The 27,066-nt window shown below is 52.9% G+C and overlaps 3 protein-coding genes across 3 annotated transcripts; all 3 read right to left on the bottom strand.

Moving 5' to 3' along the window:
- Positions 1-371: 371 nt before the first annotated feature.
- Positions 372-4,180, bottom strand: CD79A (CD79a molecule). The gene is made up of 5 exons (XM_061139451.1): positions 3,944-4,180; positions 2,247-2,543; positions 1,936-2,054; positions 978-1,046; positions 372-831 (listed from the first exon to the last, which is right to left on the bottom strand). The coding sequence occupies exons 1-5, from the start codon at positions 4,017-4,019 to the stop codon at positions 718-720; spliced, it is 675 nt and encodes a 224-aa protein (XP_060995434.1). The 5' UTR covers positions 4,020-4,180; the 3' UTR covers positions 372-717.
- A 6,647-nt stretch (positions 4,181-10,827) lies between these two features.
- On the bottom strand, positions 10,828-18,092 carry RPS19 (ribosomal protein S19). Its single transcript, XM_061139452.1, has 6 exons — positions 17,947-18,092; positions 17,402-17,472; positions 17,023-17,123; positions 12,336-12,519; positions 11,759-11,813; positions 10,828-10,893 (listed from the first exon to the last, which is right to left on the bottom strand). The coding sequence occupies exons 2-6, from the start codon at positions 17,470-17,472 to the stop codon at positions 10,867-10,869; spliced, it is 438 nt and encodes a 145-aa protein (XP_060995435.1). The 5' UTR covers positions 17,947-18,092; the 3' UTR covers positions 10,828-10,866.
- Positions 18,093-22,625: 4,533 nt separating this feature from the next.
- Positions 22,626-26,821, bottom strand: DMRTC2 (DMRT like family C2). Its single transcript, XM_061135811.1, has 8 exons — positions 26,598-26,821; positions 26,354-26,508; positions 25,993-26,069; positions 25,513-25,693; positions 25,232-25,358; positions 24,407-24,467; positions 24,087-24,258; positions 22,626-23,161 (listed from the first exon to the last, which is right to left on the bottom strand). Exons 1-8 carry the CDS (start codon positions 26,819-26,821, stop codon positions 23,049-23,051), a joined length of 1,110 nt encoding a protein of 369 aa, XP_060991794.1. The 3' UTR covers positions 22,626-23,048.
- Positions 26,822-27,066: the final 245 nt, after the last annotated feature.

Genomic DNA, 27,066 nt, shown 5'->3' on the forward strand with positions numbered 1-27,066 from the left:
TACCACCACAGGCTCTCCAAATCCCACTTTTACAAGTCTACTCGCAGAGAACAGGTGTGGCTATGGTCAGGATTTGGTACCAGTCCCAGCAGACAGTCCACTGTGTTTTGGCGGCTTAGATGCACGTAAATGAATATAACTGGTTACCTGGGACCCCCCTGTGTCCCCCTCTGCTCAGGCACAGAGCCTGGGGTAGGACCCTTCCCAAGACACTTCCTGTTTTTTCAGGGGATGGCCAAGACTGACTACCTGGTCCCAGGTGTGGGGAGTGGGCAGGGGCTGGGGGAGGAGGGGCCTGAGGTCCTGGATTTCTCGGTTTCAGAGAAGGAAGGGGAGTGGTCCCCACGAGATCCATGACTCCTGCGAAGGTCTGCAGTTGGGAAGGATTTATTATCACTAAGTGGCCACGACAGAGCAGGCAGCGGGGAGGTGACACTAACGAGGCTGCTACAGTCAGCTCCCCTAGAGGCAGTGATTAAGGGCTCGTTACCCGCTGGGTGGTGGGTGGGGGAAGCTGGGGAAGGCAGTAGGGGGAGGATTGAGTTAGAGTGTGTGGAGGGGATGAGGACGAGGATGGCCTAGAGGGAAGAAGAGTGGACAGTCCCAAGGGGGAAGTTGAGTCAGGACACTCCCAGGAAAGATTGTGAAAAGAGAGCGGGTTTGGGGGGAAGTAGGGTGAGACGCGGGCTGGGTGCATGGCGGGTCAGCCCGGCGGGGTCACGGTTTCTCCAGCTGAACGTCTCCGATGTGGAGGCTGCCCACATCCTGGTAGGTGCCCTGGAGGCCCCGGGAGATGTCTTCATACATGGAACAGTCATCCAGGTTCAGGCCCTGCGGCGGACACAGGGGGGTGGACCTCAGTGCCCTGGGGCCCGGGTCCCTGCCCCCAACCAACCTCAAGGAGGAACCCTAGGAGACCCCCACCCCCACCCCACAGACCTGCACCCACTCTGCACCTGCCCCCACCTTCCACTCACCTCATAAAGATTTTCATCTTCGTAGTCATCCTGGATATCAGCCCCGAATTTCATGTTCTGCCATCGTTTCTGTTGAGGGATGGGGAGCCTCAGTGAGTGGGGGCGGAGGAGGGGGCGGATAGAGATCATGTTTTCAGACCCTCCTGGCAGCCAGGAGGAGTTAAGGGGCATGCTCAGAGTCACATATCCTGTAAGTGGCAGGTCACTCTGGGTCCAAGCCAGTGTCCTTTTGACTGTCGCCACTGCCCATTCTTCCCCACAAATAGTGAGAGCAATAATACTAAGTGGCTATAGTTGTCTTGTGGCCTAAAGAAAATTTGTTGTTGTTTTAGTCGCTCGGTTGTATCCGACATTTTTTGCAATCCTGTGGCCTGTAGCCCGCCAGGCTCCTCTGTCCATGGGATTCTCCAGGCAAGAATACTGGAGTGGGCTGCCGTTCCCTTCTCCAGGGGATCTTCCCGACCTAAGGATGGAACCCACGTCTCCTGCATTGCAGGCGGATTCTTTTACTGCTGAGCCACTGTGGAAGCTCAGGTACTCTTGCCTGGGAAATCCCATTGGACAGAGGAGCCTGGCGGGCTACAGTCCACAGGGTCGCAAAAGAACTGGACACTACTTAGCGACTGAGCACACACACATGCCGAAGAGATGCTGGTGGGGGTCAGACACTCCGGGATGACACCAGCTCCCGACTCCCCTGGCCTGGGTTACATCTGAAGGGTACAGCCCTCCTGGATAGAGGGGGCCAGTGAGACATCCCTGGGGCCGGAGGTGAAGACAACCCTGTGGGGAGACAGCAAGGACGCCCCTCTGGTCCCAGCACGGTTTAAAACGCGTTCATTCTATTAAATTGTCCTCAGCATCTCGGAGGTGGGTTGCTGCCATTCTGCCAAGTTCTAGGCGGGAGGGATTCTTGGGGGCCCGCTGGTCCCCGCGGGGTGGGCCTGGGGGGGCTCACCCGGAAGAGCAGCAGCGTCCCAGGCACCACGGCGCAGACGAGGAGGATGATGCCCTCGGCGGTGATGATGTTGTTCTTCGTACCCTCCCCCATGTCCAGGAAGGGCCTGGGGAGCGGCTCTGTGAGGAGGGAATACGGCTCAGAGCCCCACCTTGCCCCCTGGCCACGCCCCTAGGCCACGCCCCCTCCAGCGAGGCCCGAGACCGTGGAAGCGGCTCCCGCTTGGCGAGACCCAGGATGCCCGAGATGCAGGCGATGCAGGCTTGGGCTCCATCCCGCTTTCCCGGAGGATGGACGGGATGGGCACTCACCTCGCACGCGGAGGTACGTGCCGCAGGAGCGCTGCATCTTCTTGCCCTCGCTGACTTGGCACCGATACATGCCCCGGTGACTCTTGTTCACTTGCTGGATGATCAGCTCCCCTTTGGGACCCAGGGCCCCGGGATACATCACAGGGGGCCACGAGGAGTTGACTTGGAGGACGTGCCACCACGTGACGTTGGTGTTGCTGCTGCCGTTGTGTGGGCACTGGAGGCGCACCTGCTCCCCCACGCTCACCGTCACCGAGGGTGGGCCCGGCTCCACCCACAGGGCCCGGCACCCGGGGCCTGCAGACAGGAGGCAGTAGGTCAGGGACGGCCCTTGAGGACACCGCCCGAGCGCGGCCCCTGGCAGCTGCAGGACTCCTGGCTGCGTGTGCATGTGTGTGTGGGGTGGGGTGTGGAGAAGTGTGAGTGACACACCCGGAGCTGGGGGGGCCTGGGAGGTGCCCCCACTTGCCCCTCCAGGGCCACCTCCTCCCTCTCCCCCCTGCTCTGTGCTTCCACCCCCTCTGAGCTCACTGGCACTTGAATAGGCAGTTCCCTAGGACTAGCAGTGCCCCAGGCCAAGAAGCACCTTCCAAAATCAGTCTGGGCTTTGCCTCCTCCTGAAGGCCCTCCTGGATTATTTTCTCACCCAGCCCCTGCCCAGCCCCACACTGGCACTTTATTTACTTTGTGTAATTGTCACAGAACCCAGAGAAATCATTTCTGTCATCAACCCATTCTACCAGTGGGCCAGCTGTGACCCACGGCAGCAGGAGTGGCTCAGGGCTTCTACCCCTGGCCCCCTGGCCCTGGGCCTCTTCCTGCCAGTTTGTGAGCCTGCCCTGCCCTGTGACCCTGGGCTTGCCCCTCATTCTCCTTAACTTGCTTGTGTCAAGCTGGGGACCGGGGGTGAGGCCAGGGGCTGGGTTGGGCTGGCTGGCTAGAGCTGGAGGGCCTCATCTGGGTCGAAGGAGATGGGATGGCCCAGGCACAGGGGAAGGCCCAGTTCTGTGCCCCTCCTCCTGGGCCAGTCCGCATGGCTGGCTCTGCCTCTTTTGGAGGGAGGAGGGGACAGGTGGGGAAGAGAGAAGGAGGAAGAAGTGGGGTAAGAGACAGCAACCTGAGGAGTCACTCCAGTCTCAGCTCCCAGTGGAAATTTGGGATGACTGGCCGTGTTTCTCTTAACTCCTCGGTCAAACAGGGTGATCACAGCCCTGCCAGATGGCATTGTGTGGAGGGCAAGGGGGAAGGTCACCTACTCCCCCAGCACTGAGAAGGGGTTCCCTAAGTAGGGGGTGAGGACTAGGATTCAAGGCAGAAAAGGAGAAGGCTTTTTCTCCCCCCTGAAGCTGACCGCTACCCACCACCGTGCCCTCCCTGCCCCTAGCTCGCTCGGGAGCTCAGTCAGTCAAGGGCAACCTTAGTTCCTTATTTTGATCTGGGGGGAGGAGGGGGTGGGGAAGGTTTCTCCTGCCCTTGCCTCCCTCCACCGGCCCGGACGCGCCATCAACTTCGCTGAGCCCCCTCCAGCCTCCCATCAGCCTGTTTGGGACAATTAAGCAGACAGATGCAGTTTCTACAGGGTCTTTTCTAGCCTGCCTCCTGCCAGCTCCTCTCCCTCCCCCTCTGCCTGGGGCCTCTCTCAACAATCTCCCAGTTCCCAGTACCTTCTCCCCAGCACCTGCCTGTTAACCACATACCCAGGCCAGCAGTGGAGATCAGGAGGAGAAAGATGGTGGCAGGCGGGCTTTGCAGGGCTTGGGGACCCCCAGGCATCTTCTCCCAGTGGGTTTGGTTAGTCTGGGTTGCAGCAGTCCTGGGGTACCAGATCCCACCTCGGCTGAGCCCCAAACCCCGCCCCACTTCCTGCCCGGCCCTGCGGAGATGGGCTTCGCTGGCCCCACTGCTGGGCCCTTTGGCTGGCGAGCTGAGGGGGGGAGCCCCTGGCGGAGGAGGCTTCAGACTGAGTGGAGAGGAACCGCTCCTTGCACCTGTGGCCGCCACAACTCCCTTGAGAGGAGGCTGCTTTGGTGGGGGGAAGAGATTGGTTCAAGGCCTGGCTCGTCACTGGAAAGGAAACCCGCCCTGCCCCCCTGCCCGAGGGAGCCGGGTTTGGGGAGCCTACTGCACAGCGGCAGTCAAGGGTGGTGGTGGTTCCGAGCTTGGTCTTTGCCCCTCATTGGCCTTGGGCAAAACTTGTCCCCTCTCCGAGCCTCTGTGTGCTCACTTCTTTTTTCTAATACTTATTAATTTATTTGGTTGTATTGGGTCTTAGTCGCAGCATATGAGATCTTCGCTGTATCATATGGGATCTTTCGTTGGGGCGCACAGATTCTCTAGTTGTGGCCGTGGGCTTACTGCCTTATGGCATGCGGGATCTTAGTTCCCTGACCAGGGCTCAAACCCACGTCCCCTGCCTTGCAGGGCGGCTTCTTAACCATTGGAGTGTGCGGAGTCCCTGAGCCTCTGTGTCCTCACTTCTTGGGGTTGGAAAAGAGAATTTAGAGGTTGTACATGCACAGTGTTGAACACAGGACCCCGGCACGTGATAGGTGCTCAGTAAAGGTTGGTTATTATTACTGTTTATGAGGAATAAGGGCTTCCCTTGGTGGCTCTGTGGTAAAGAATCCACCTGCCAATGCAGGAGACAAGGGTTCAATCCCATGCGCACACACATATGAGGAGATGCAGGAAGAACCCCTGGAGAAGGGAGTGGCTACTCATTTCAGTATTCTTGCCTGGAGAATTCCATGGACAGAGGGGCCTGGTGGGCTGTAGTCCATGGGGTCGCAAAGAGTCAGACACGACTGAGCAACTAACATACACACATGAGGAATAAATGAGGCGGGCTCACCAGCTATGTGACTAGGTGATGGCTTTCTTTTCTGAGGTTTGGCATTTAAAAAAAATATATATGTATCATTTTACTTATGTGGCAGCGCAAGGTCTTAATTGCGACATGTGAACTCTAATAAATTGTGGCATGTGGGTTCTAGTTCCCTGACCAGGGATTGAACTCGGGTCCCCTGCATTGGGAGCATGGAGTCTTAGCCACTGGACCACCAGGGAAGTCCCTGAGGTTCAGCATTTTTAATCCAAGAGATGAGGATGAAAATATCTCCCTGATGCTGTCATTTAAGATAATATTCCTGACATCCAAGGTCCACAACGGGCTCTTCCCTGGTGTTTTTTCATTTCCGCCACAAGTCAGCAGGGTAGGCCACTTACCGCCCCCGCCCTCCACCAATTTAAAGGGGTGGAAACTGAGGCCATCACAGAGAGGGGATGCCATCTGTCACTTGCCCAGTGTTCCACAGCCTAATGATGGAGCAGGGATTCCAAGTCACTGACGTGTGTCCAGGTTGCTTTTGAATATCATTTTAGGTCAACTGGGAGGGAAATGAAGCCTGAGGGGTGGGGGAGTGAAATGATATGAAGTTGCTGAGATGTTTGTGAGCTGTTGGGGGACCATGTCACACATGTGCACACACATATAAGACACACACACGTAAGGGGACACCTAGGAAGAAATTCACGGCAGGGAGATTTTTGGTAGCCAAAACTGGGAAACAGATGAGAAACTCCTTTATAGGAGAATGAATGTATACATTGAACTATGGTAAGGAGTACATCAAGGCTGTATATTGTTACCCTGCTTATTTAACTTAAATGCAGAGTCCAAGCATCCCCCCAAATTAAAAAATTACATCATGAGAAATGCTGGGCTGGATGAAGCACAAGCTGGAATCAAGATTGCCAGGAGAAATATCAATAACCACAGGTATGAAGATGACACCACCCTTATGGCAGAAAGTGAAGAAGAACTAAAGAGCTTCTTGAGGAAAGTGAAAGAGGAGAGTGAAAAAGTTGGCTTAAAGTTCAACTTTCAGAAAACTAAGATCATGGCATCTGGTCCCATCACTTCATGGCAAATAGATGGGAAAACAGTGGAAACAGTGGCTGACTATTTTTTTGGGCTCCAAAATCATTGCAGATGGTGACTGCAGCCAGGAAATTAAAAGACGTTTGCTCCTTGGAAGGAAAATTATGACCAACCTAGACAGCATATTAAAAAGCAGAGACATTACTTTGCCAACAAAGGTCCGCCTAGTCAAGGTTGTGGATTTTCCAGTAGTCATGTATGGATGTGAGAGTTGGACTATAAAGAAAGCTGAGTGCTGAAGAATTGACGGTTTTGAACTGTGGTGTTGGAGAAGACTCTTGAGAGTCCCTTGGGCTGCAAGGAGATCCAACCAGTGCATCCTAAAGTAAATCAGTCCTGAATGTTCATTGGAAGGACTGATGTTGAAGCTGAAACTCCAATACTTTGGCCACCTAATGTGAAGAACTGAGTCATTTGAAAAGACCCTGATGCTTGGAAAGATTGAGGGCAGGAGGAGAAGGGGACGACAGAGGATGAGATAGTTGGATGGCATCACCGACTCAATGGACGTGAGTTTAGGTAAACTCCGGGAGTTGGTGATGGACAGGGAGGCTTGGCGTGCTGCAGTCCATGGGGGTCGCAAAGAGTCAGACACAACTGAGCAACTGAAGTGAACTGAACTGATGGTGGTGGTGGTTTAGTTGCTAAGTCGTGTCTGACTCTTGCGACCCTATAGACTGTAGCCCATCAGACTCCTCTGTCCATGGGGTTGTCCAGGCAACAATACTGGAGTGGGTTGCTGGTTGTTGTTTAGTCGCTCAGTCATGTCTGACTCTTTGTGACCCCATGGGACTGCAGCACGCCAGGCTTCCCTGTCCTTCACCAGCTCTTGGAGTTTGCTCAAACTCATGTCCATGATGAGTCGGTGATGCCATCCAACCATCTCGTCCTCTGTGTCATCCCTTTCCTCTCCCAGCATCAGTCTTTTCCAGTGGGTCAGCTCTTTGCATCAGGTGGCCAAAGTATTGGTTGTCAATAAAGTAGCACACAGCAGGAGTCCGAGCTTCACTTGTCAACAGGGCTGCATCTCAGGACCAACAAAAAAATGAGAAGAAATGGACTGTGGCAGGATCTAGCTGACTTGTTTTCAAAAGGCAAAACAACATGTGCTGTTTAGGGACACGTGTGTGCAGGAAAGGGGTGAGCCCATGCAGGGGAGTGACATCCCACTCGCGAGAGGGGTTCCCTCTGGGGGAAGGGTACACAGAAGGCTTCGTTTCTCTTAGTTTTAGGTCACTTTACTTTTTAAGCTGGGTAGTGGGTTCATGGGTCCTTGTCACACTATTATACTGTTTTGCGTGGTAAAGTCTTTTGTAATTTAAAAAAGTGCAAATGTCACCCACACAGAAGAACGTGGGCCTCAAGAGATCACACCTCCTGGGTCTGAATCTCAGCCCTGCTCATCTGAGCCTGTTTCTCCTCCTGTAACTTGGACACAACCCCCCTACCTTGTGAGGCTGTAAGAATATCACAGAGCAGGGTTCCTAGGACACACTTCCTCTTCTCTGGCCCTCAGACCCTCCCCCTTTCCCTCCAGGGACCCAGGTGTTCCTTTGGGCCCATCTCTGTATAGCAGGTTATGAGCCCCTCTGTACTAAAGTTCCTCCTTCTGACCCCCACGTAGGAAGATGCCTGGGTGGTCCAGTCGCTGCAGCCCTTAGGAATTTGCCTCCTCCAGCATCCTTCCTGGCCAGGCTGGTTTCCAGGCCCTTGACTGCCCCCCAGTGGCCAGAGGGGTGTAGCTGCCGCATTGCAGGCCCTCTCAGGCAGACTGGTTTGTCTGGGCACCTCCACGACCCACTTACCCAGCACCCCTGGTATCTGGCACTGGGCAAGCTAACCGGATGCTTGGCATTGCATTCCCAGGACGATTCTGGGAAATTTCATTCTCAGTCGACGAAAGAGGAAACTTAGGTCCCAAACAAGGAGTGACTGGCTCAAGGCCATGCCCAGGAGTGTAACCCTTTGGGTCTCATTTTCCTCATTGCTAAGCCCTGCAGTGGCTGCCGCCCAGATAGCTGGCTGTAGCTACCAAATGCTGGCTTTGCTACCTCCTAGCTGTAGGTCATGAGGAAAATCACCCATCCCGTGACTTCTTTTTCCCATCTCAAACAGTGGGTGCGTTTGGGTACCTATTTCACAAAAGTAGTAAGTGATATGGTTATACAGCACCTCTAGTACTTCAGTCTCTGTCGTATCCAACTCTTTGCGACCCCATGGATTATACAGTCCATGAGGTTCTCCAGGCCAGAATACTGGTGTGGGTAGCCTTTCCCTTCTCCAGGGGATCTTCCCAACCCAGGGGTTGAACCCAGGTCTCCCACATTGCAGGCAGATTGTTTACCAGCTGAGCCATAAGGGAAGCCCCTGGGAAATCTATATGCAGGTCAAGAAGCAAGTTAGAACTGGCCATGGAACAACAATCTGGTTCCAAATCGGGACAGGAGTGTGTCAAGGCTGAATATTGTCACCCTGCTTATTTAACTTATATTCAGAGTACATCATGCAAAATGCCTGGCTGGCTGAAGCACAAGCTGGAATCAAGATTGCCAGGAGAAATATCAATTACCTTAGATCAATAACCTTAGATACGCAGATGACACCACCCTTATGGCAGAAAGGGAAGAAGTACTAAAGAGCCTCTCGATGAAAGTGAAAGAGGAGTGAAAAGGTTGGCTTAAAACTCGAAATTCAGAAAAGTAAGATCATGGCATGTGGCCCCATCACTTCATGGCAAATAGATGGGAAACAATGGAAACAGTGGCAGACTATTTTCTTGGGCTCCAAAATCACTGCAGATGGTGACTACAGCCAGGAAATTAAAAGACACTTGCTCCTTGGAATAAAAGCTATGACCAACAAGAAAAGCTATGACCAACAGCATGTTAAAAAGCAGAGACATTACTTTACCAACAAAGGTCTGTCTAGTCAAAGCTATGGTTTTTCCAGCAGTCATGTATGAATGTTAGACTTGGACCAAAAAGAATGCTGAGCACCGAAGAATTGATGCTTTTGAACTCTCAAGAAGTCTCTTGAGAGTCCTTTGAACTGCAAGGAGAGCCAAGCAGTCAGTCCTAAAGGAAATCTGTCCTGAATATTCACTGGCAGGACTGATGCTGAAGCTGAAACTCCAATACTTTGGCCACCTGATGCAAAGAACCGACTCATTGGAAAACACTGATGCTGGGAAACATTGAAGGCAGAAGGGGACGACAGAGGATGAGATGGCTGAATGGAATCACCGACATGATGGGCAGGAGTTTGAGTAAGCTCTGGGAGTTGGTGATGGACAGGGCAGCCTGGAGTGCTGCAATCCATGAGGTCGCAAGGGTTCACACACTACTGAATGACTGGAGTACTTGGGTACAAACACACTGGTCGGCTCTAGTCCAGTGTTCACATCAGTAACTTCCAGCCCTGGCAACTTTTGAGCTGGGGGCAGTAGTGTCAAAGGTGTATGACTCTGTGGTCTGATATTTTCACTTTGAACATCTTGGTACACCAGGTATGCTGCTTTGGGCTGAGACAGGGAACCTCCCAGAATCCCTCGGGCAGGATTAAGTAGCTTTACAAACAAGACCAGGCTGAGGGTAAGCTGCTCAGAGTCATAGCAATTATGGGCAGTAGCAGAACTCAAACCCATGTCATCCCGAGTCCAGAAGTCAGGCATGGCACTGGGTCTGATCTCAGTGGTAACTTGGGGTGGAAGAACCTCAGGGGTTGTGGCCTAGCCAGTTTGGGCTCAGCATTTTGGCTTTTCCCAGCGGGGAGGTGTGCCCGGTCCCCAGGGTGGTAGAGTGTCCTATGAAGGCAATGCTTTTCCCTCCAGGATTAAAAGGGTGTCCTGCTCCAACCAGGGACCCAGGTACAGGTAGAGTTCCTGTTCCATCAGTCGAAGTTGCTCAGTGTCCCGCTCTTTGTGACCCCATGGACTGTAGCCTACCAGGTTCCTCTGTCCATGGAATTCTCCAGGCAGTAATACTGGAGGGGGTAGCCGTTCCCTTCTGCAGGGGAAGCCTTCTTTACTGTCTGAGCTACCAGGAAGGTCCCATCAGTGCCAAGAACCAATCGCCATGGAGACCCAGAGGGGGCAGGGCACCGAGAGGGCCCCAGACCGCAGGGGTCACATCCCTCCCCTGGGGAGGGAAGTTAACACCCTGGTCCCAGCTGGGTCCGTGCTGCCGCTTCCCCTTGTTGAAGGGGCTACAGCAGGGCCCAGGCTAGAGGTCCCAAGCAGATCAGGGAAAGGACGCGCACACCAGGCCAAGGTCAAACCCTCGGGCGGAAGGCACACCAAGGACCACCTGGAGCGAGGGCTGTTTGTCCCTGTCCGCTTCCTGCAGGGAAGCAGCACTTGAGCTCCAGGGCCCCTCCTGCTTTGTCCCAGCAGGGCCACTGCTTGAACTTTCAGTTTCTTTTTTCTGAGACTTGCTGTGGAGAGACGCGCAGAGGCCCTGGGTCATACACCAGCACCTTGCCCACGTGGGGTAGAACCCGTTTGAATCTGGAGGCCAGGCCTCAGGTTTCTGGGGCTGTTGAGTATGACAACCACCCAGGAAGCCCCTGGCGCCTCTTTCACCAGGGAAGGGAAGTGATCCTTCCTCATGCCCCACCCCCCAAAACAGGAGACCCAGACCAGGGTTACGAATGAGGCAATTTATTAACCCAGCATCATTTGTTCTAATGCTTCTTGTTGGCAGCTGCCACCTGTAGGAAAGATGGACAAATAGTTACGATCAGCTGTGGGCCTGTGTTCAGGCACTTCACAGAAGCTCCCCACTAACCAGGGGGCACCAGGCCTCCTGATTTGTGGTTTCTGATGTATTCATCTCACCAGATGCTCACAGCCTCGGGCACTTCCCCCTTTTACAGAATCAGAAACTGGGACTCAAGCGAGCACTGCAGTATGATCCTGACCTCTGCCCATCACCCCAGTCTACACTGCTGCTGGCGCCAGGCCCTGCACTGCCCCTACGGTCTGCCAGGCCACCTCCCGCTCCCAGAGGGCTGATATGCTGCTCTTGTCTGACACTCAGGGACTCCACAGTCCAAGGCTCCTAGGGGGCCTAAGTCAATGATACACAAAGAAGAAAACCAACAACAGGTTCATGCCGGGCCCGGGGGCTCCTGCTGCTGTAGCTCATGAATCCTCGCCACCACCCTGGGAAGTGGCTGAGAGCATCACTCCAGACAGGGAGACTGGCCCAGGGTGTCTTGTCAGTCAGCCTCCACATGGAGGCCAGGTTCCGTGGCACCCTGCCCAATGCTCCATGAGGATCAGGAGTAAGGAAGAAACCCTGCCGTCAGAATCAGAAGGCTGACCTGGGGAGACAGAGTGGCCTCTGTGGGAGCGTGCCCTGCAGAAGAGGCCCAGCTGGCTGCACCTAGGCCCAGGGCTCCCTTCACCCAGGGCCCTGCATTCCAACCTGTCTCCCACCCCCCGGGACGGGAAGTCTGTTAGAAACGATCTTTCTCCTGCACCCCTGCTTCCCTGGCTGTACCCTCCAGGGGAGGAAACTGTCAAAATCCAGGCTCCAGAGGCCCCCGGGTGGTGACCCAAGTCCCCACTCACCTGTCCAGCGATTCTGTCCAGATCTCTCTGTCCCTGAGGTGTCAGTTTGCGGCCCCTGTGGGAGAGAAGGGTCACGCAGGCCCATGTGAGCGTGGACTCTCACCAGCATCCCTGGTCCCGGCCAGGCCTCCCCTGGACATGAGCCAGGCTTCCCAAGGAGGCACCTGGCCGCAGGACCTCACGACGCCAGCCAAGTCCCACTCAGGCCCCCAGTCGACTGCATTCTAACAAGCTGGAGGCTGCAGTGGGAACCCCCCCTCGTACTGAGCTGATGGGGTGTCGTTTCTGCAAGCAATAGATCAAAAGCCCCGAAAAATCAATTGGGAAAAGTTAACGAGCAGGCTAATGAAAGCGGACAGTCGCTAAATTACCTTCCTGGAGTCTGGAGTAGTCAGCCAGAGAGGTCGGGGCGAGGCCCCTCGACTGCTCGCTCTTCTGAAGAACCCCCTGCCTGCCCGAGGGCCAGGACATACCTGACACCTCACTGAGGGCAGAGGGGGATGGTCCTCCATAAAGGCACCACTGGGGATCTGGCCCCAAGCACCCTCATGTGCCCAGCGTCCCCTCGCTGGCTTACCCATCTTGGTCCTTTTCCACCATTTTCAGCCCCTCCAGGGCTTGGAGGACCCGCCGGGCCACGCTCTTGGAGCCTCTGCTGAAGTGGCTGGGCATGACGCCGTTCCTCTGACGCCCACCATAGATCTTGGTCATGGAGCCAACCCCAGCGCCACCCCGGAGGTACAGGTGGCGTGCCGTGGAAGCTGGGTGGGAGGAAAAGGAGGCTGGAGACCCCGTCTCAGGCACAGAAGCCCACAGGAAAGGGCTCTGCTCAGGGTCACACATTGAATTCTGCAGGGAGCGGAGTCTCACCATCTTACAGTCGGGGAAACGGAGAACAGGCAGAATGCACCCAAGGCTCCAGTAACACCTGACCACCACCCCCAGATCGGGAGCCTGGGGTGCACCGGCAGTGGAGACTGCTTCCGCCACGTGACCGGGCAGATCCTGCTGCCCTGGCCAAGTGGTGAGGTGGACCTGAGGTTTCATGGACAGAGCCCAGCAAACGTCTGAGCCGTGACCGTCCACAACCAGCTGTCCGGGGGCTCTGCAGGGCTGCAGAGTTGTAGAAGGGACCTACTGATTGCCCCACTACCGTCCCAGGCCTGCCCTGAAGAGCTCGGGCTCGCGGTGGCAGCGGTGCTGACATCCTAACGCCATGGACGATCCCAACCTGAAGGTATGTCAGCCTACTCCGTGGACTGGGGTTTCTGGCTCGGGCAAGTCCCCTGGCCAGTCTCCTTGGAAATTTCTTCTGTCCAACTGAACGCTGGCCCGCCAGGCCCTGTGCCACCTGCTTTTACACTCTCTCCTGTGAGTAGTAAGATAGCCTCAGGGGCCAGCCTGATAGTGGCTGCTCTGGAGGGACAGACAGCCCCGCAGATGGCTCTGGTTTTCTACCTCAGGGAGCCACTGGGGTCTGAAAGAGCTGGGGCCCAGATGCTGGCCACCACACGGCCCTGCCTGGCTGAAAGCTCAAGGGTAGGGACTCCAGGTCCCCACACGTTAGGATTCTCCTCGGTCCTGAGAATGAGTCAGAAGTTATTCTCTCCATAATGACTTGCTGCTAAGAGTCACACCACCCCCCTGTGTCAAGAGCTGGGGTGGGGGGAAGAGTGGTATAAAGTGTAACTGACCAGGTGAGGTGGGCTCCTCCTCCCCGGGCAGTACGTGCACACAACCCACTGTCGGCCCGCGTCCAGACACGGACGCAGGCTACAGGGGCGTATCACGGAGCGCTAACTCCCGCCACTTCACCAGGGCCACTGAGCAGCCTCTCCCTGGTATCACTGCCTATGGCCCTGCCCCCTTTAAATCACTCTCCTTGGTTCTTTCTGTCCCCATGCCATCCTCTATACCAGGGATCTGACCCCTCTTCCAGGCATCAAGCAGCCTACCCACTGCCAGGATCAAGAGACGCACCTCTTATAAGAATCCCCCCCCCCCCCCTTCCCTCAACAACCCTTCTGCCAAGGGAGTGACCTCATGGAGAAATGGCCTTCAAGACCAGTACAAATGCCCAATGGCCACCTCCCCACCACACCTGCCTGGCCATGCCCTGGTTCCATGTGGAGACCCGCTCTCCACTTGGGACGTGGAAGGCATGAGAGCCCCACAGAAGGGTTAAGATGAACACCCCTGATTTCACCAACACCTGGAAGAGGCTGCATACTAGAAATGAATTTTGCTGAACCGGGACAGCACTCAGTCTCACCATGGAAAGGGGTGAGCTGCCTGGTAGCTGGGGTTTGAACCCCAACATGGCTCCCTGTCAGCTGTGACAGAGCCCACCCATGTCTAGTGGCCAGTGGCCTGGTACTCACAGGGACAACTTACTCAAGTCCCCAGCAGCAAAAGTCAGAGAACAAACTCCAAAAAGCCCAACTTTAGTTTCTCCTGGGTGGATTTCACACCTTTCTTAACACCACTAAAACTATTAGGTGTGGGGGACATCCCTGGTGGTCCAGTGGTTAGGACCCTGTTTTCTCACTGCCAAGGGCCTGTGTTTGACCCCCGATGGAGGAACTAAGTGGCGTGGCAACCCCCCACCCCCCACTATCCAGTGTGACAGATACCAGGTCCTCCCCCATCACAGCAGTTTGTGCAGATTATTTTTCTGACCCGTTAGAAGGGAGAACAAGAGTATTAACTTCACAAATTGGAAATTAACAGTCAAAATACTGAGTTCTACAGAAACACTGACCCCCTTTTTACCTCCTCTCCTCAGCCCTTCAGACCTAGGCCGAGGTCCCAGCGCCTCCTCCTGAAGTGGAGCTGTAAGGGCGCAAATCCAGGCCATCCCGAGGGTGTTTATGATGGCCTCAGTGAATGAGGTGCTGCCACAAATGGCTTTCCCTTCAGCCTCTCCAAAGGTGTCCTTCTGCTCCCTCTAGGGAGACCCGGATGAGGAGTCACTCCTACCTCAGGACCACGCAGCACCCTAAACCCCTGCTAGGTGTCCTGTTGGGCCCCCAAGTGGATGAGGGGGCAGGGCATACTCCACTCAGCAAATGGCAGACCAAACGAGGCTTTGGTCTTCGCAGCCTAGCAAGCCACACCAGTCCATGTTAGGTTCACGTTCATGGCTCCATCCTGACCCACCAAATCATAAGGCGGGGAAAGGCAACTGCTTGGACTGGGACTGGCCTCCACCTTACAGTAAAATGCATTCAGTGGGAACTCCCTGGCAGTCCAGGGGTCAGGACTCTGCTTTCACTGCCCAGAGCCTGAGTTCAATCCATGGTCAGGGAACTAAGATTTTGCAAGCTGTTTGGCATGGCGGGGGGAGAGAAAAGGGATTCAGGTGCCCCAATCCAACAGCTGCTCACTCACTGCCAGACACACTGTATTCTTACCTCCCTCTCAAGCAGGCCCATCCGAGCACTCATATCTACCCAGGGCCACAATGCAGCACCCCATTCAAAGCCCACAGTCTCCCCTTGACCCCCCTCCTCCCCTTAGAGCAGGTCCCTGCTCCCCTGAAACAGGGCCCATCTCCACACCCCATCCCTCACACACTCCCAACACCACTGCCTGGAGGCCATTCATCCCTACAGATAACCGCACCCCTTCCAGACCACCCTTACGAAGGCCCTGTCACCTACGTGGCCCTTGTAATCTACACCTGAGATCTACAGACTGGTCTTGATAGGCAGCCTGCCACACCCTCCCAGGGTCTTCCTCTGTCAGTCTGCATGACTCTCCTCATCCAGAGTATGAACTGAACAAACTCAGTAGGAGCACTCCAGATTTCAACAGAGGTTGGCAAACTTTTCCTCTTGCAGGGCAAGCAGAGGACGCACACCCAGCATGAGGTGTCAGGGAAGGTACACAGTGGACAGAAAGGGGCCACAGCAACTACAAAGACGACCAGCAGGCTCAACTAGGTGTGTATTACCCACGGCCTTTCCCCCACCCACAACCTCCCCCGACCTAGAAACGCCAAGTAGAGAATGTTGCCGAGGGAAGAGAGCTACCCACCACCAACTCCCCAAGTGATGACAAGGCCGAGGGGGCTGTGGTTTCAGGAGCAGACAGACCTCATGTATTAACCACTCTGACATCAACAGCGAATCAGCTACCACCAGTCCCTATGTGGGAGGTTTCTTTTAAGTACAGATTACACAACATAGGCATATTCAACCACGAAATGAGAAAAACCACTAGTCTTTCTCCAAATCTTGGGCATCACAAAAGAGCAGTCAGGACCATGCAAACCTTGCTTCCCAAGACGGGTGAAAGGGGTGGCAGTGGTGGCCTTGTCCACCCTGTCCCACCCCCCATCTTTCTTTCTAAAAACACTGAAGCTAGTAGGTGGATAAGCTACCCACCCCACTCACCTCACAATCATCAAGGCTCAGACTACAAAACACTTCATGTTCTGAGATACTGGGCAACTTGACCAAGGCCAACTCTTCTCAAAGTCATGCTGGAGTTTTGTCAACTTCTCAACTCTGCTTCCCACTCACTTCCCACATGGAGACAAGCGGTCGTCAGGACAGAACCCCCACTTCACAGAGGAGGAAGGTTTGAGAGTGGAGAGGTTGAGAGCCGGTAGTGAAGGCCTGTGCAGAGGCTGCTTGCTGCCTTGGCACAATCCAGGGTGGAACCCCATCCCCACCTCCCAAGATAAGCTTAAGGGGGTGACTGCTTGGAGAAACTTCAATCATTAAAAAGACAGACAAGACAGTACTAGCACTGTGCGATCAGGGGCTATACTTAAGCCAGTCCTTACTGAAGGATTAATTAATAAAAAGAGAAGGAGCTGGTACAGAGTGACCATAAGTTTTCTTCTGAGCACTTGAGACTTGTCAAGATTTAGAATAACTGGGTCACATTTCCAACCCCGTTGTTAGGAACAACTTCTTAAAGAGAAGGAGATAAGCTAGTGTGATAACCTGAATGAAAACAGAAAAGAGACACTGAAAGGACAACGACTTTATAAAATGAACTACCTCTAGACAAAAGATGAACACTTTACTCATTGTCCCTGGGATGCCCTCGAGGCTCTGAGGAAAGCATGGGTCCTCACGTAAAATCGCTTACAAATGAACAAATATCAACAACACAAAATTACCCTACATCACACAAAGTATGCAATGACAGAGTCAAGTATTTCTCTCTTGTAATTTCTGGGGACAAGTTAAGAACTCACAAAGGAGACACCCAGCCCTCCACTCCCCATCCAAAGGCCCCAAGTTCCTCACCAGCTCGTGTGTAGAACCAGTTCTCATCGTAGGGAGCAAGTTCTTTATGCTTGGCCAGCTTGACGGTGTCCACCCATTCAGGGACTTTCAGCTTCCCGGACCTGGGACCAGGACAGCCAGAAAGGTACAATTCAGAAGCCTCCACAAGCTCCATCCCCATTCCCTTCCGTCAGCACAACTGTACACCACTAGGAGCCCAATGTGCCCCTCTAGAAGAGGAAAAATACTGAAACTCAAACACAACCCAGGCCTCATGTAGAAAGAGTGGACTCCTCACTGACCACCAACAAGCCTCCCCAGCCAGGAAAAGAAAGGCCAGAGGCGCTGGACAAGACTAGAGCCCCCACCCACTCGACCCCCACCCAGTTCCCACACTCACTTTTTGAGGAAGGCTGCCAGAGCTCTGACGAACTCCTGCTGGTTCACGTCTTTTACAGTAACTCCAGGCATCTGCGGGCAAGGTCGAGCATGAGAACACAGGTTGGATGGAGAAGACTGCCAACGGCCCGGGCCCAGTCCCACGGCGACGTAACCGCCGGACTCACCCTATTTTCCGAAGGCCCTACTGCAACTCCCCGCTTTAGAGGCCCAAGCGCCTACGGGTCTTACAGAGCTTACCGCCGACCACGGTCTCTCTGGGGCGCATTAACACTGCCTGACCCTGTTTGTGAAGACGCTGTACGTCGCCAACCCCTGATTCTGCCCCCCACCCCGCCCCCGCTTTCCCGGGTTTCCACCTGGCCCAGCCGCGGTTCCCGGACCGCGCGGATCAGACATGTCCGGGCCTGCCGCTCGCACGTGGCCGCGGCTCTAGGGGGCGGGGCGGCCCACGCGGGTGCCCCGGAGCCCCCAGGCACGCTCCCCGGGCTCGAAAATCGAGCCCCGACTCCCCGCGCCCAGGTGGCACCGGAGCACTCCTCTTACCGTGCGGCCTCCGCGCTGCCAGCCAGGGGAAAGGGAGCAACGGGGTTTCCCGGGCGCACAAGTCGGGCGTCGGTTATCGCGAGAGTTCCGGAGCTCGCGAGACCGGGTTTACAAAAAAGGTAGCTCCGCCTCTCTCAGGGCAAAGGTGGCTTCGCCTACGCGGACGTGGGCGGGTTTGGTGGGAGGGTGGAGGCATTTTCCTCCTCGCTCTTTTTTCTCCTGCAGCGAGATAGAGTGAGGAGCTCTAATCTCAAGCAGGAGGGAATCTAGCTTCGTTTGCATCAATCGTGGATGGAACGAATAGCGGCGGAGGCTGTATCTCCTGGCGGAAGTTATGGGGAAGCTGGCTGGGCGGGAAATAGACTGGGGCCTCCAGCGGGACCACCCCTTTTTCCGAGTGGAAGTGGCTTTTCTGGCCGAAGGTGGGGCTAGTAAGGGCGGAACTGTGACCGGGAGCCGAGAGGCAGGACACGGAAGAATTGCGGCCAGTCTGCCCTTTCTCGATCAGCAGTACTCGCGAGAGCAGGAGACGGAAGCCCCACCCTTCTTAGGGCGGAAATTGCTTCACCGTGGCCCAGCAGAGCGGAGTGCGAATGAGGCCCTGGAGGCGGGGAGCAGAAAAGGGCAGGAACAGAAGCAGAGGCGGGACCTTCGAAGTTCAACTCTGCCTCCTAAAGTCTCTTCGGACATGTGTGTGCGCTTAGTCACTCAGTCCTGTCAGACTCTTTGTGACCCCATGGACTGTATCCCACCGGGCTCCTCTGCCCATGGGGATTCTCCAGCCAAGAATAGGGGAATGGATTGCCTTGCCCTCCTCCAGGGGATCTTACCAACCCAGGGATCAAACCCAGGCCTCCCGCATTGCAGGCAGATTCTTTACCTGGGACGCCCCTCTTCGGACAAAGTGCACACATACTAATTCTATCGACAAATGTTTTTTGTGTGGCTACTCTGTGCAAGGAACAGGTAAACATGTATAGTGTTACATGCATTATCTAGGTTAATCCGTCTAAGGTCCGAGAACACAGAGGACACACCTGTGGTTTGATGAAGTTGCTGACTTGCTGTGAGGAGAAAATATTGAAATATGAATCCTAATGTAAACTATAATGTGTCAGCGTAGACTCCGCAATTCTAACAAATGTACTACTCTGATGTGTGATGCTGATAGGAGGGGAGGCTTTGGGGAGCAAGGGGAACATGAGAGCTCTTACTTTCTGCTCAATTTTGCTATGAACCTAAAAACTGCTTGAAAGAAAACTCTTAAAACGTGGTTTGAGAGGGACTTCCCAGGTGGTCCAGTGGCTAAGACTCTGAGCTCCCAAAGCAGGGGTCCCATGTTCGATCCCTAGTCAGGGAACTAGATCTCACATGCTGAAACTAAGAGTTCACATGCTGCGACTAAGATTTTGCCTGCCACAACTGAAGATCCTCCAGGCTCAGCCAAATAAATAAATAAATAATTTTTAAAAAATGGTTTGAGGGTAGGAAGTTGTTCATGTTGTGATGAGGGGAGAAGCCATGTTACAGTGAACTTTGTAGGAAAAAAAATATTCCTAAGGAATCAAAACGTGTTTAGTCATTTATGCTGAGTGGCCAGAGAGGAGTTGAATGCAGGCTCTGCCCTCTTAGAGTACTAATTCTTACAGGGGAAGACGTGGTTGGACAGGCCTAGCTCAAGGTGATCAGGCTGGTAAACTAGGGGCCAAGGGCCCCTGAGGAATGTAAGGAAGTCTATCTAAGGGGCTTATTAGAGATATTAAGTCAGATGAAAAGAATGAGGGTCTATGTAGGGCATGGGTTATAGAACTGTCTATGTGAATATATGTTGGCGGCTGCAGAGCCAGCTACACAATGTGACAGGGATGCAGGATGAGGTCTCTTGGATCAGGCAATGAGGGTTTGAGTAGAGAAACTGGATGGGGTGGGTGGTATGATGGTGCTACATTGGTCAAGGAGCATAGCCTGCAGTGGACCAGGTTCACACAGGGCTGAGTGAAAGAAAGTGTGGATTCCCAAAGGGCAGAATGTAAAAGGAGCTCCTGAAGTGAAACATGGGTGTCTGTCTGGAGAGGAGCAGGATGGTGCTTCAAATCTGGAAACTCATTGATTTCTGCAGAACATCAGTGAGGATGGTACATGAAGGAAGCTTAGAAGAGGGATGATTTACTCAGTACCCTATTGGACCTGGGCAACACCTCTCCTCACCTGGTAATGGGTGCTGGGAAAGGGAGTGACATATGAAACAGTGCTCACAGTCTATTAGCTTTAATCTCCAAAGGCTGGTCAGAGGCCAAGAGCCCATTGGCTCCCCACAACTGCAGGTGAGGGATGCTTCAGCCACGTAGGAGCATGAACAATCTGTAAACCAGCCTTTTTCCCCAGACCTGAGCTCTGCAGAGCCTCCACCTCTTCCCTGGGGAAGCAGTTGGGGAAGCAATGGGGGAGCCCTGACAATTTGACAAACTAGACCTAGTCAGGAGTGTAAAAAGGTCCTGCCAAGTCTGACAAGAAGGGGAGATGGGCTGCAGAGAAATGGGTCCATGAGTGGCCTGCCCTCAGCTCCTTTCTCCAGTCTTCATCACTTTCTTTTATCCCCCTCCGTTTTCTCATGTCATCCTTTAACCTCGGATTATACTTTCTCTGTTACTGTGGCCAGCTGTGTGAGCTTGGTGTACTGGGGACCTTTGGTCAGCTCTGGGTAGCAGGGTCTTAGCCATGTTGCATGTTGCAATGCTTCCCTCCCCCTTGATTATGGAGCTTGGCTATCTGTCACCGAGAGAGCATGGCACAAGGTTTATGCAGGTCTATTAAGGGGCAATCATACATCTAAGTTAAGGTCAGGGAAGGAAGGTGTGAACCAACTTAGGTCCTTCAGTTATGCTGCACTGAGTCCTAGTCCTGAGAAGTGTTGGAGGTTAGTTGCTCTGTAATCTGTTAGAATTAGAAGCAGCTCATCTTCTCAAGACCCCAAACTGGAAAATAGCAAGTTGTAACTGGATGCTATCACCATCAATTATCTTGAATAAAAAGGTGTTTAGGTAACATTAGGAAACAGAATCAGTGCCCAGGCAGAATCATCCTCCCAGGCATGAACTTTCTGTTTGGCCCTTCTAAGAGTGGGAATGGGGATGGGGGTCTCCAAATCTTCATATCTTTGGAATAGCTCAACAGGTCTCCACATACTTGGAACAGTTCAAGAAGAAAAACTTGACAGCAGAGGACTAAGAAACAAACGTGAGTAAGATATTATTACTTACTGCTATCTTGAATACAAAAGCAAAGACTTTTTGAAAAACCCTTGGGATGTTTGTCTCCTGGAGTCCTGAATTTTTCACTCTATGTATTATCTATTAATTGATTTATCTGCCTGCAATGCAGGAGACCCAGGTTTGCTTCCTGGGTTGGGAAGTTCCCATGGAGGAGGGCATGGCAACCAACTCTAGTATTCCTGCCTGGAGAATCCCCGTGGACAGAGGAGCCTAGTGGCTTACATGAGGTCACAAAGAGTTGGACATGACTGAGCGACTAAGCACAATTGATTTGGGCCTGGCAAGGAAAAGGAATCTTTCTTCAGTATTTGCCTACAAATTTTTCCTAAAATACTCGGACAAGTCACTTAATCTCTTTAAGCTTGTTCCTTTATTTGTAAAATCAGAGTAATCATGTATAGCTTACAGAGTTGCTGTGAGGATATGTGGGAATTGCATACAGTGAGTACTCAATAAATGATAATTGTCACAATCCTTTTATAGGTCCTTCCCAAGTTCAGGAAAAACCTTTTATAAAGACTAACTTGATTATTCCTGTTCTGATTGCTCTCAGTCTCCCCATTATAAAATATTATGTTAGATCAGCATTGGGGCTTCCTTGGTGGCTCAGCGGTAAAGAATCTGCCTGCAATGCAGAAGACATGGGTTTGATCCTGTGGTTGGGAAGATCCCCTGGAGAAAGAAATGGCAACCCACTCCAGTATTCTTGTCGGGGAAAATCCCATGGACAGAGGAGCCTGGCAGGCTAGAGTCCATGGAGTCACAAAAGAGTCAGACATGACATAGCGACTAAACAACAACAGATGAGCATTAAATTGGCATTCCATTGACCAAAGCTGGCCTGAAGATATGTTTTATTTGACCTACATAGGATTTAAGCAAAGCACAGAATTTAAAGAAAAACTGAGTCAGCATTTGAAAATTAAAAAATGTAAAACAGCAATCTAGTTTTCCAGCTTCTCTTGAAAAATCAGCAGATATGGCAGTACTGAGCCCACATTCCTGCCTGGCAACAATTCACTAGGGCCAAAAGGAAGCTGCCCCCTAGGTGAGGCGTGCATTCTGTTCGCCAGGGCTTCTCTGGCCTTCTTTACTCATTTATATGATCTGTTTGGCCCTGTAGGTATTGCAACCTGTGCCCCTCTGAACAGCTGGAAACTGTCTATGCTTGGCACAGAGCAGTCAATTATTCAACCAGTGAATCACCTACTGTGTTTCCCTACCACTCTTTCTTACCTGGCCATACAAAGAAATCCAAGTTTGTAGTTACTTGTGGTAGTTACTGAGTAACTGACTTTCATTTTGAGGAGTGAAGTGAACAAGTCCTTTCTGTCACTCAGGATAGACTAGGTTAAGCTGTGGTAAAAAACAACTCCCACATTTCAGTGGCTTAATACAACACTGGTTTATTTTTTGCTTACTCACACAAACCAAGACACAAAACAAAAATACTCTTGTTTTCACATGCATGGAGGCAGACATGAGTGCACAGGTATATACAGGATCACATGTCAAATGAATACCCTGGAACATGAACTCATGCAGAAATCTATTTAGATACTGGTTAGCTTAAACTGCACAACTTTCTCTTTGTTGGGGATTTGAAAAGGTCCCAGGACCCAAGGAAGGTAAGAGAACATCCACCTTTGGCTAAGGAAACGGCCATGCTACAAAAGAAACCAAAAGCTAACAAAGCACCTGAGAGCTTTAAAAAAAGCCTGAAGCGTGTACTACATTAAATTCCATGCAGAAATCTGTGAGTAAAATACCAAATATGCAATGCCTACAGGCTGCTGCCCCCTACCTCCCGGGACCTCCACCTCTGGGCTTCTAGCTTAGGAGGGAAATGGACCCCAGTCGCCCAATATGCAGAGCCACGGAAGGGGCTGGGCTGGGCCGGAGAGAGGGCCCAACAGGCTGGAATCCTCTTCCTCCAGCAGGAGCTACAGGAAGGAAGGAAGAGGGCAAGACCAGGTCACATCCATTTCCCCTCCCAGCGAACCCTCCCTTTTTACCCCATCTATTCCAGGCCCATCTTTGTTCACCTGGATTATAGCAAACACTTCCTCCTCACCGATTTTACCACTTCTAGTCTTGCCTCATCCAATCCCTCCATCACAGCCACCATACTTATCTTTCTAAAGCTCAGAGTCTCTGAATACATCCCTGCCTAGCTCAGAAATATTCCCTTGTTCCCCTTCATGTACGGTTGCTTGTTTACTTCCATGATCAGAAGCCCTTCCAGACTCAGCTATTTCTGTCTCAGCAGTTCCTTCAGGCCAGTTTCCTCACCTGCGCTGCATGCCCAACCCATCATTTTGGACAGGAGAAATCTCAGCCTTCCCTTTCTGTCCCCACAGGTGGTTCTCACGCCTCAAGAATTTTCTAGATCTCTTCAAGTTTATCACTAAACTTTGTGAAAGCATCCAGGTTTTCCAAATAGGATGCCTTTAAAGGCAGGTTGCCAAATAGGAAACTCCTTAAAAGCAGTTATCAAGGGTCCAGGCCAGACTCTTGATACCTCCTCAGTCCCTCTCCAGACTTCAGCAGGCACCGTGGGTCAAGAGAAGCCCTGGGCTGGAGTGAGGAGACCAGGCTTTGCCACTGACTTGCTATATGCTCTCAGGCCTCTCTCAGGGCCTCACTTTCCTTGACATCAGGGCACTGGACATTTGCTTTTGAGCACACAAAAAAATAAATTCACTGAATAACTCTCAACTGTAATCTAAGGGGCTAGGTTGAAAAGCGTGGGGCCTGGGATCTTCAACTTGCTGATCTCCTGATCTGCTTGGTTAGTCCCTGCTTGTTCCAGTACCTCCATTTCTCAGTCATGCCTTTCCCATCCTTTCCTTTTAGAGAACAGGTTACCTGGTGGGCCACAAGGATGGAGCAGGGAGATCCAGGCAGGGTTGGCGGGGCCAGGAGTCAGGCGGGGAGCCTGAGATGAATCTTTCAGTCCCACAAGAGCCTCAGCTGCCTCCCGCTGCAGCTGCCGCTCTGAGGAGGCAGAGGTCCAGGTCAGGCGAGAGGGTCCGGGGGCCTGCAAAGGAGAGATGCAGACTGGGAATCCCTACTTCTGCCCACCCTCCAGAGGCTCCCTGTCCCCAGTTACTTCATTATTCCCTACTCTTCCCTTCCCCAAGCTGAACTTCCTCCCAGGGTCCTGGATTCCACTTCTTTTTCAGGACCTGTGGCTGTAGCAGAAGAGGGTCTGGGGTGCCACAGGGCTGGAGTATCAGAGTTGAGCATCTGGAAATAAGGAGAAAAGATGCCAGGGGGATTAAACTCATGGACAGACATGTATACATGAAAAGAGGAGCAGGATTTTGCTGTGTTCTGATCTGGGATTCTGAGTGCCTGTGGTCATTAGGTTTTGTGGCTTTGGGCAAGTCCCTCCCTCTGTTTGCCCTGCTTTGTTTTCTGTAAAATGGAAACATCTTTCAGTTTCTTACTCCCAGAGCTACTGTGAGGATTATGGGAAATAATTGGTGTCAGTTTAAAAAAAAATGGACAAAACACCTAGAGGGATTTGAATGATTGTTCCTGCCCTACCAGTGTCTGATTTTCTTTCCTCCTAGTTCCTTAATCCCCATGGAACTTGAGGAGCAGCTTGGCCAACCTTTAGGACACTTTGTCTAATAACCTCTGGCCTCTCTCCTAGGCCTCTGAAATTCTTACCATCATGTCCCCCCACCCCTCACGTCAGCAGGCAGTTCAACCCTATCTGTTTAAGCAGATTTAATAGCTACTATTTGTTTAAGGTCAGGGCTTGTGCTAAGTGTATTCCATATATTATTGCTAATTTTTATTATTACCAAGAGGTAGTACTGTCTCTGATTTACTAATAGAAAACAGGCTCAGAGAAGTAAAGATACTTGTACAAAGATTCATAGCTAGCCAGTTAGGAGAGCTCTGCCTCACACAGTAGTCTGAAGACTTTTTCTTCATCATCTACTATGGTGTCCAGCACAGGGTTAGGCACATCATAAACACGTTTTTTTCTCCCTACTCACGTGCGGGGCAGTGTAGAATGCCCTTGGGATTCTCCAGAAAGAGGAGCTGTCAGTATTGGGCGAGATCCTGTGCAGGCTGGGAGAGGCCCATGAGTGGGCAGCCGGAGGGCAGTGCCAGGGTCAAAACCTAATGAGGAAAAGAGAATGCAGAGTATATAGTGTTCAGAGGTCATGGCTCTGTCTTGCCTTTTCCTACCCTGTATCCTTTTGCTCTTCTCTTTCTGACACAGTGGTACACAGTCATTCAAATATCTGTTGAATTAACGTTGAATTCATCTTACCAGGGAAAGGATGCAGAGGGACAGCAGGTTCTTGGCACAGCAAGCGGCACACCACTGGGGTTGGCATGGAAAGGCCTGGAGGCAGCCAGTGCCCAGGGGCCCAAGGGCCGGGAGGCACTGGAGTCCAGGGCAAAGGCAAGGCTTCTGGGGGACGACTGAGCAGCAGAGGGCCCCGAGAGTTCTCCTGCAAGGGCAGGGAGCACAGGTTGGAGTCAAGTTCAAGGCTGGAGAAGGAATGTTCTAGGATAGAATTGGGGCCCCAGAACTTCAGAGTTTGAAGGGCTGCAAAATCCCACCCCATCATTTTGCCCATGGAATAGAAGTGATTTGCCCAAGATTACACAGCAAGTCAGGGCTGGACCTAGAATCCAGGTGCTGAGGGCACAGAGGAAGGGATCTGGGCAGGGGCTAGAACAGGAGTCACTCCCTCAGGGCCCAGGGGGACCTTGTGCCAGTGGGACTGGCACAGGCCTTCCTTACCTTTCCAGGAGGTGTCAGTGCCAGTGGAACTACATGATGGGGAGTCTGAGGCTGGGGTGCTATGTTCTCCTTTCCAGCTGTGAGGGACCAGGGAGAGCTTTGGGGAGCTCTTTCTCCTGTGTGCCTCCCACTCCAGCCCAATATTGAATTTTTATCTCCCTCTGTCCCATTTCTACCCCCCGATCTCATTACATCCTTCCAACACTTAATCACACTTTACAGTTGGGGAGGGAGAGGCCCAGAGAACAGAAACTCCTTGCCCAAAATCATACATCAATTCAGTGGCAGGACTGGGGCCCTATTCCCTACTTAGGCTTTTCCTGCCTAAATTCCTGCCCTGGCCACAGCCAGTGACACTTACAGTGGACCCCTGGTCGAGTGACTCCCTTCTTGACACGGCTGGGAGCTTTGGGAGGAGCTGCCCCTCTCATGAGTCCCTGGGCTAGATGCCTCTTTAGCTGTGCCTCCTGCTGCCTACGCAAGGCCACCTGGGCAGCCATGACCCTTCGGCGCTCCCTAAAAGAGGGGAAGTGGTGAGTCAACAGTCAAATCAGCCACCTTTTACATGAGGCCCATCCTCTCCCTTCTCTGGATCTCATACTCACAAGATGAGGACACATTTGTGACACTCGCAAGCCTGAAACAGGCACAGGCGCTTGTGGCCCTTGAGGTGGGCAGTGACACCGTGGTTGCGGCAACGGGCACAGGTTGGAGACCGACTGACAGCTCTCCTGGGGATAAGTTCCATGCCTTGGGGGGCTCTGGTTTCACCCCCTGTGGCAGAGTCTGAAGGGCAGTGGTGGACAGCAGGCATTTCATTGGGGTCCATGGATCTAGGGGCAGGAGAGGAAGGTCAGGGTGGCCACGTAGGTGGGTCCTGTCCTGACTATCCTTCATGCCTCTGGGAGGCCACACCAAAAGGGTTTTCCCACTTTGCCCATCCCGGGACTCAGCTGTCACCCTTGATTCTCCCCTGGCTCTCTCCCTTCTTCACCCTTCCCGGGGCATCCTCCTCTCCAAGAACCTCTCTCCTCATTCCTTTCTTACATATCTTTCGATCCAAACATTATTCTC

The sequence above is a fragment of the Dama dama genome, chromosome 4, assembly GCF_033118175.1.
Source record: "Dama dama isolate Ldn47 chromosome 4, ASM3311817v1, whole genome shotgun sequence".
Taxonomy (NCBI): domain Eukaryota; kingdom Metazoa; phylum Chordata; class Mammalia; order Artiodactyla; family Cervidae; genus Dama; species Dama dama.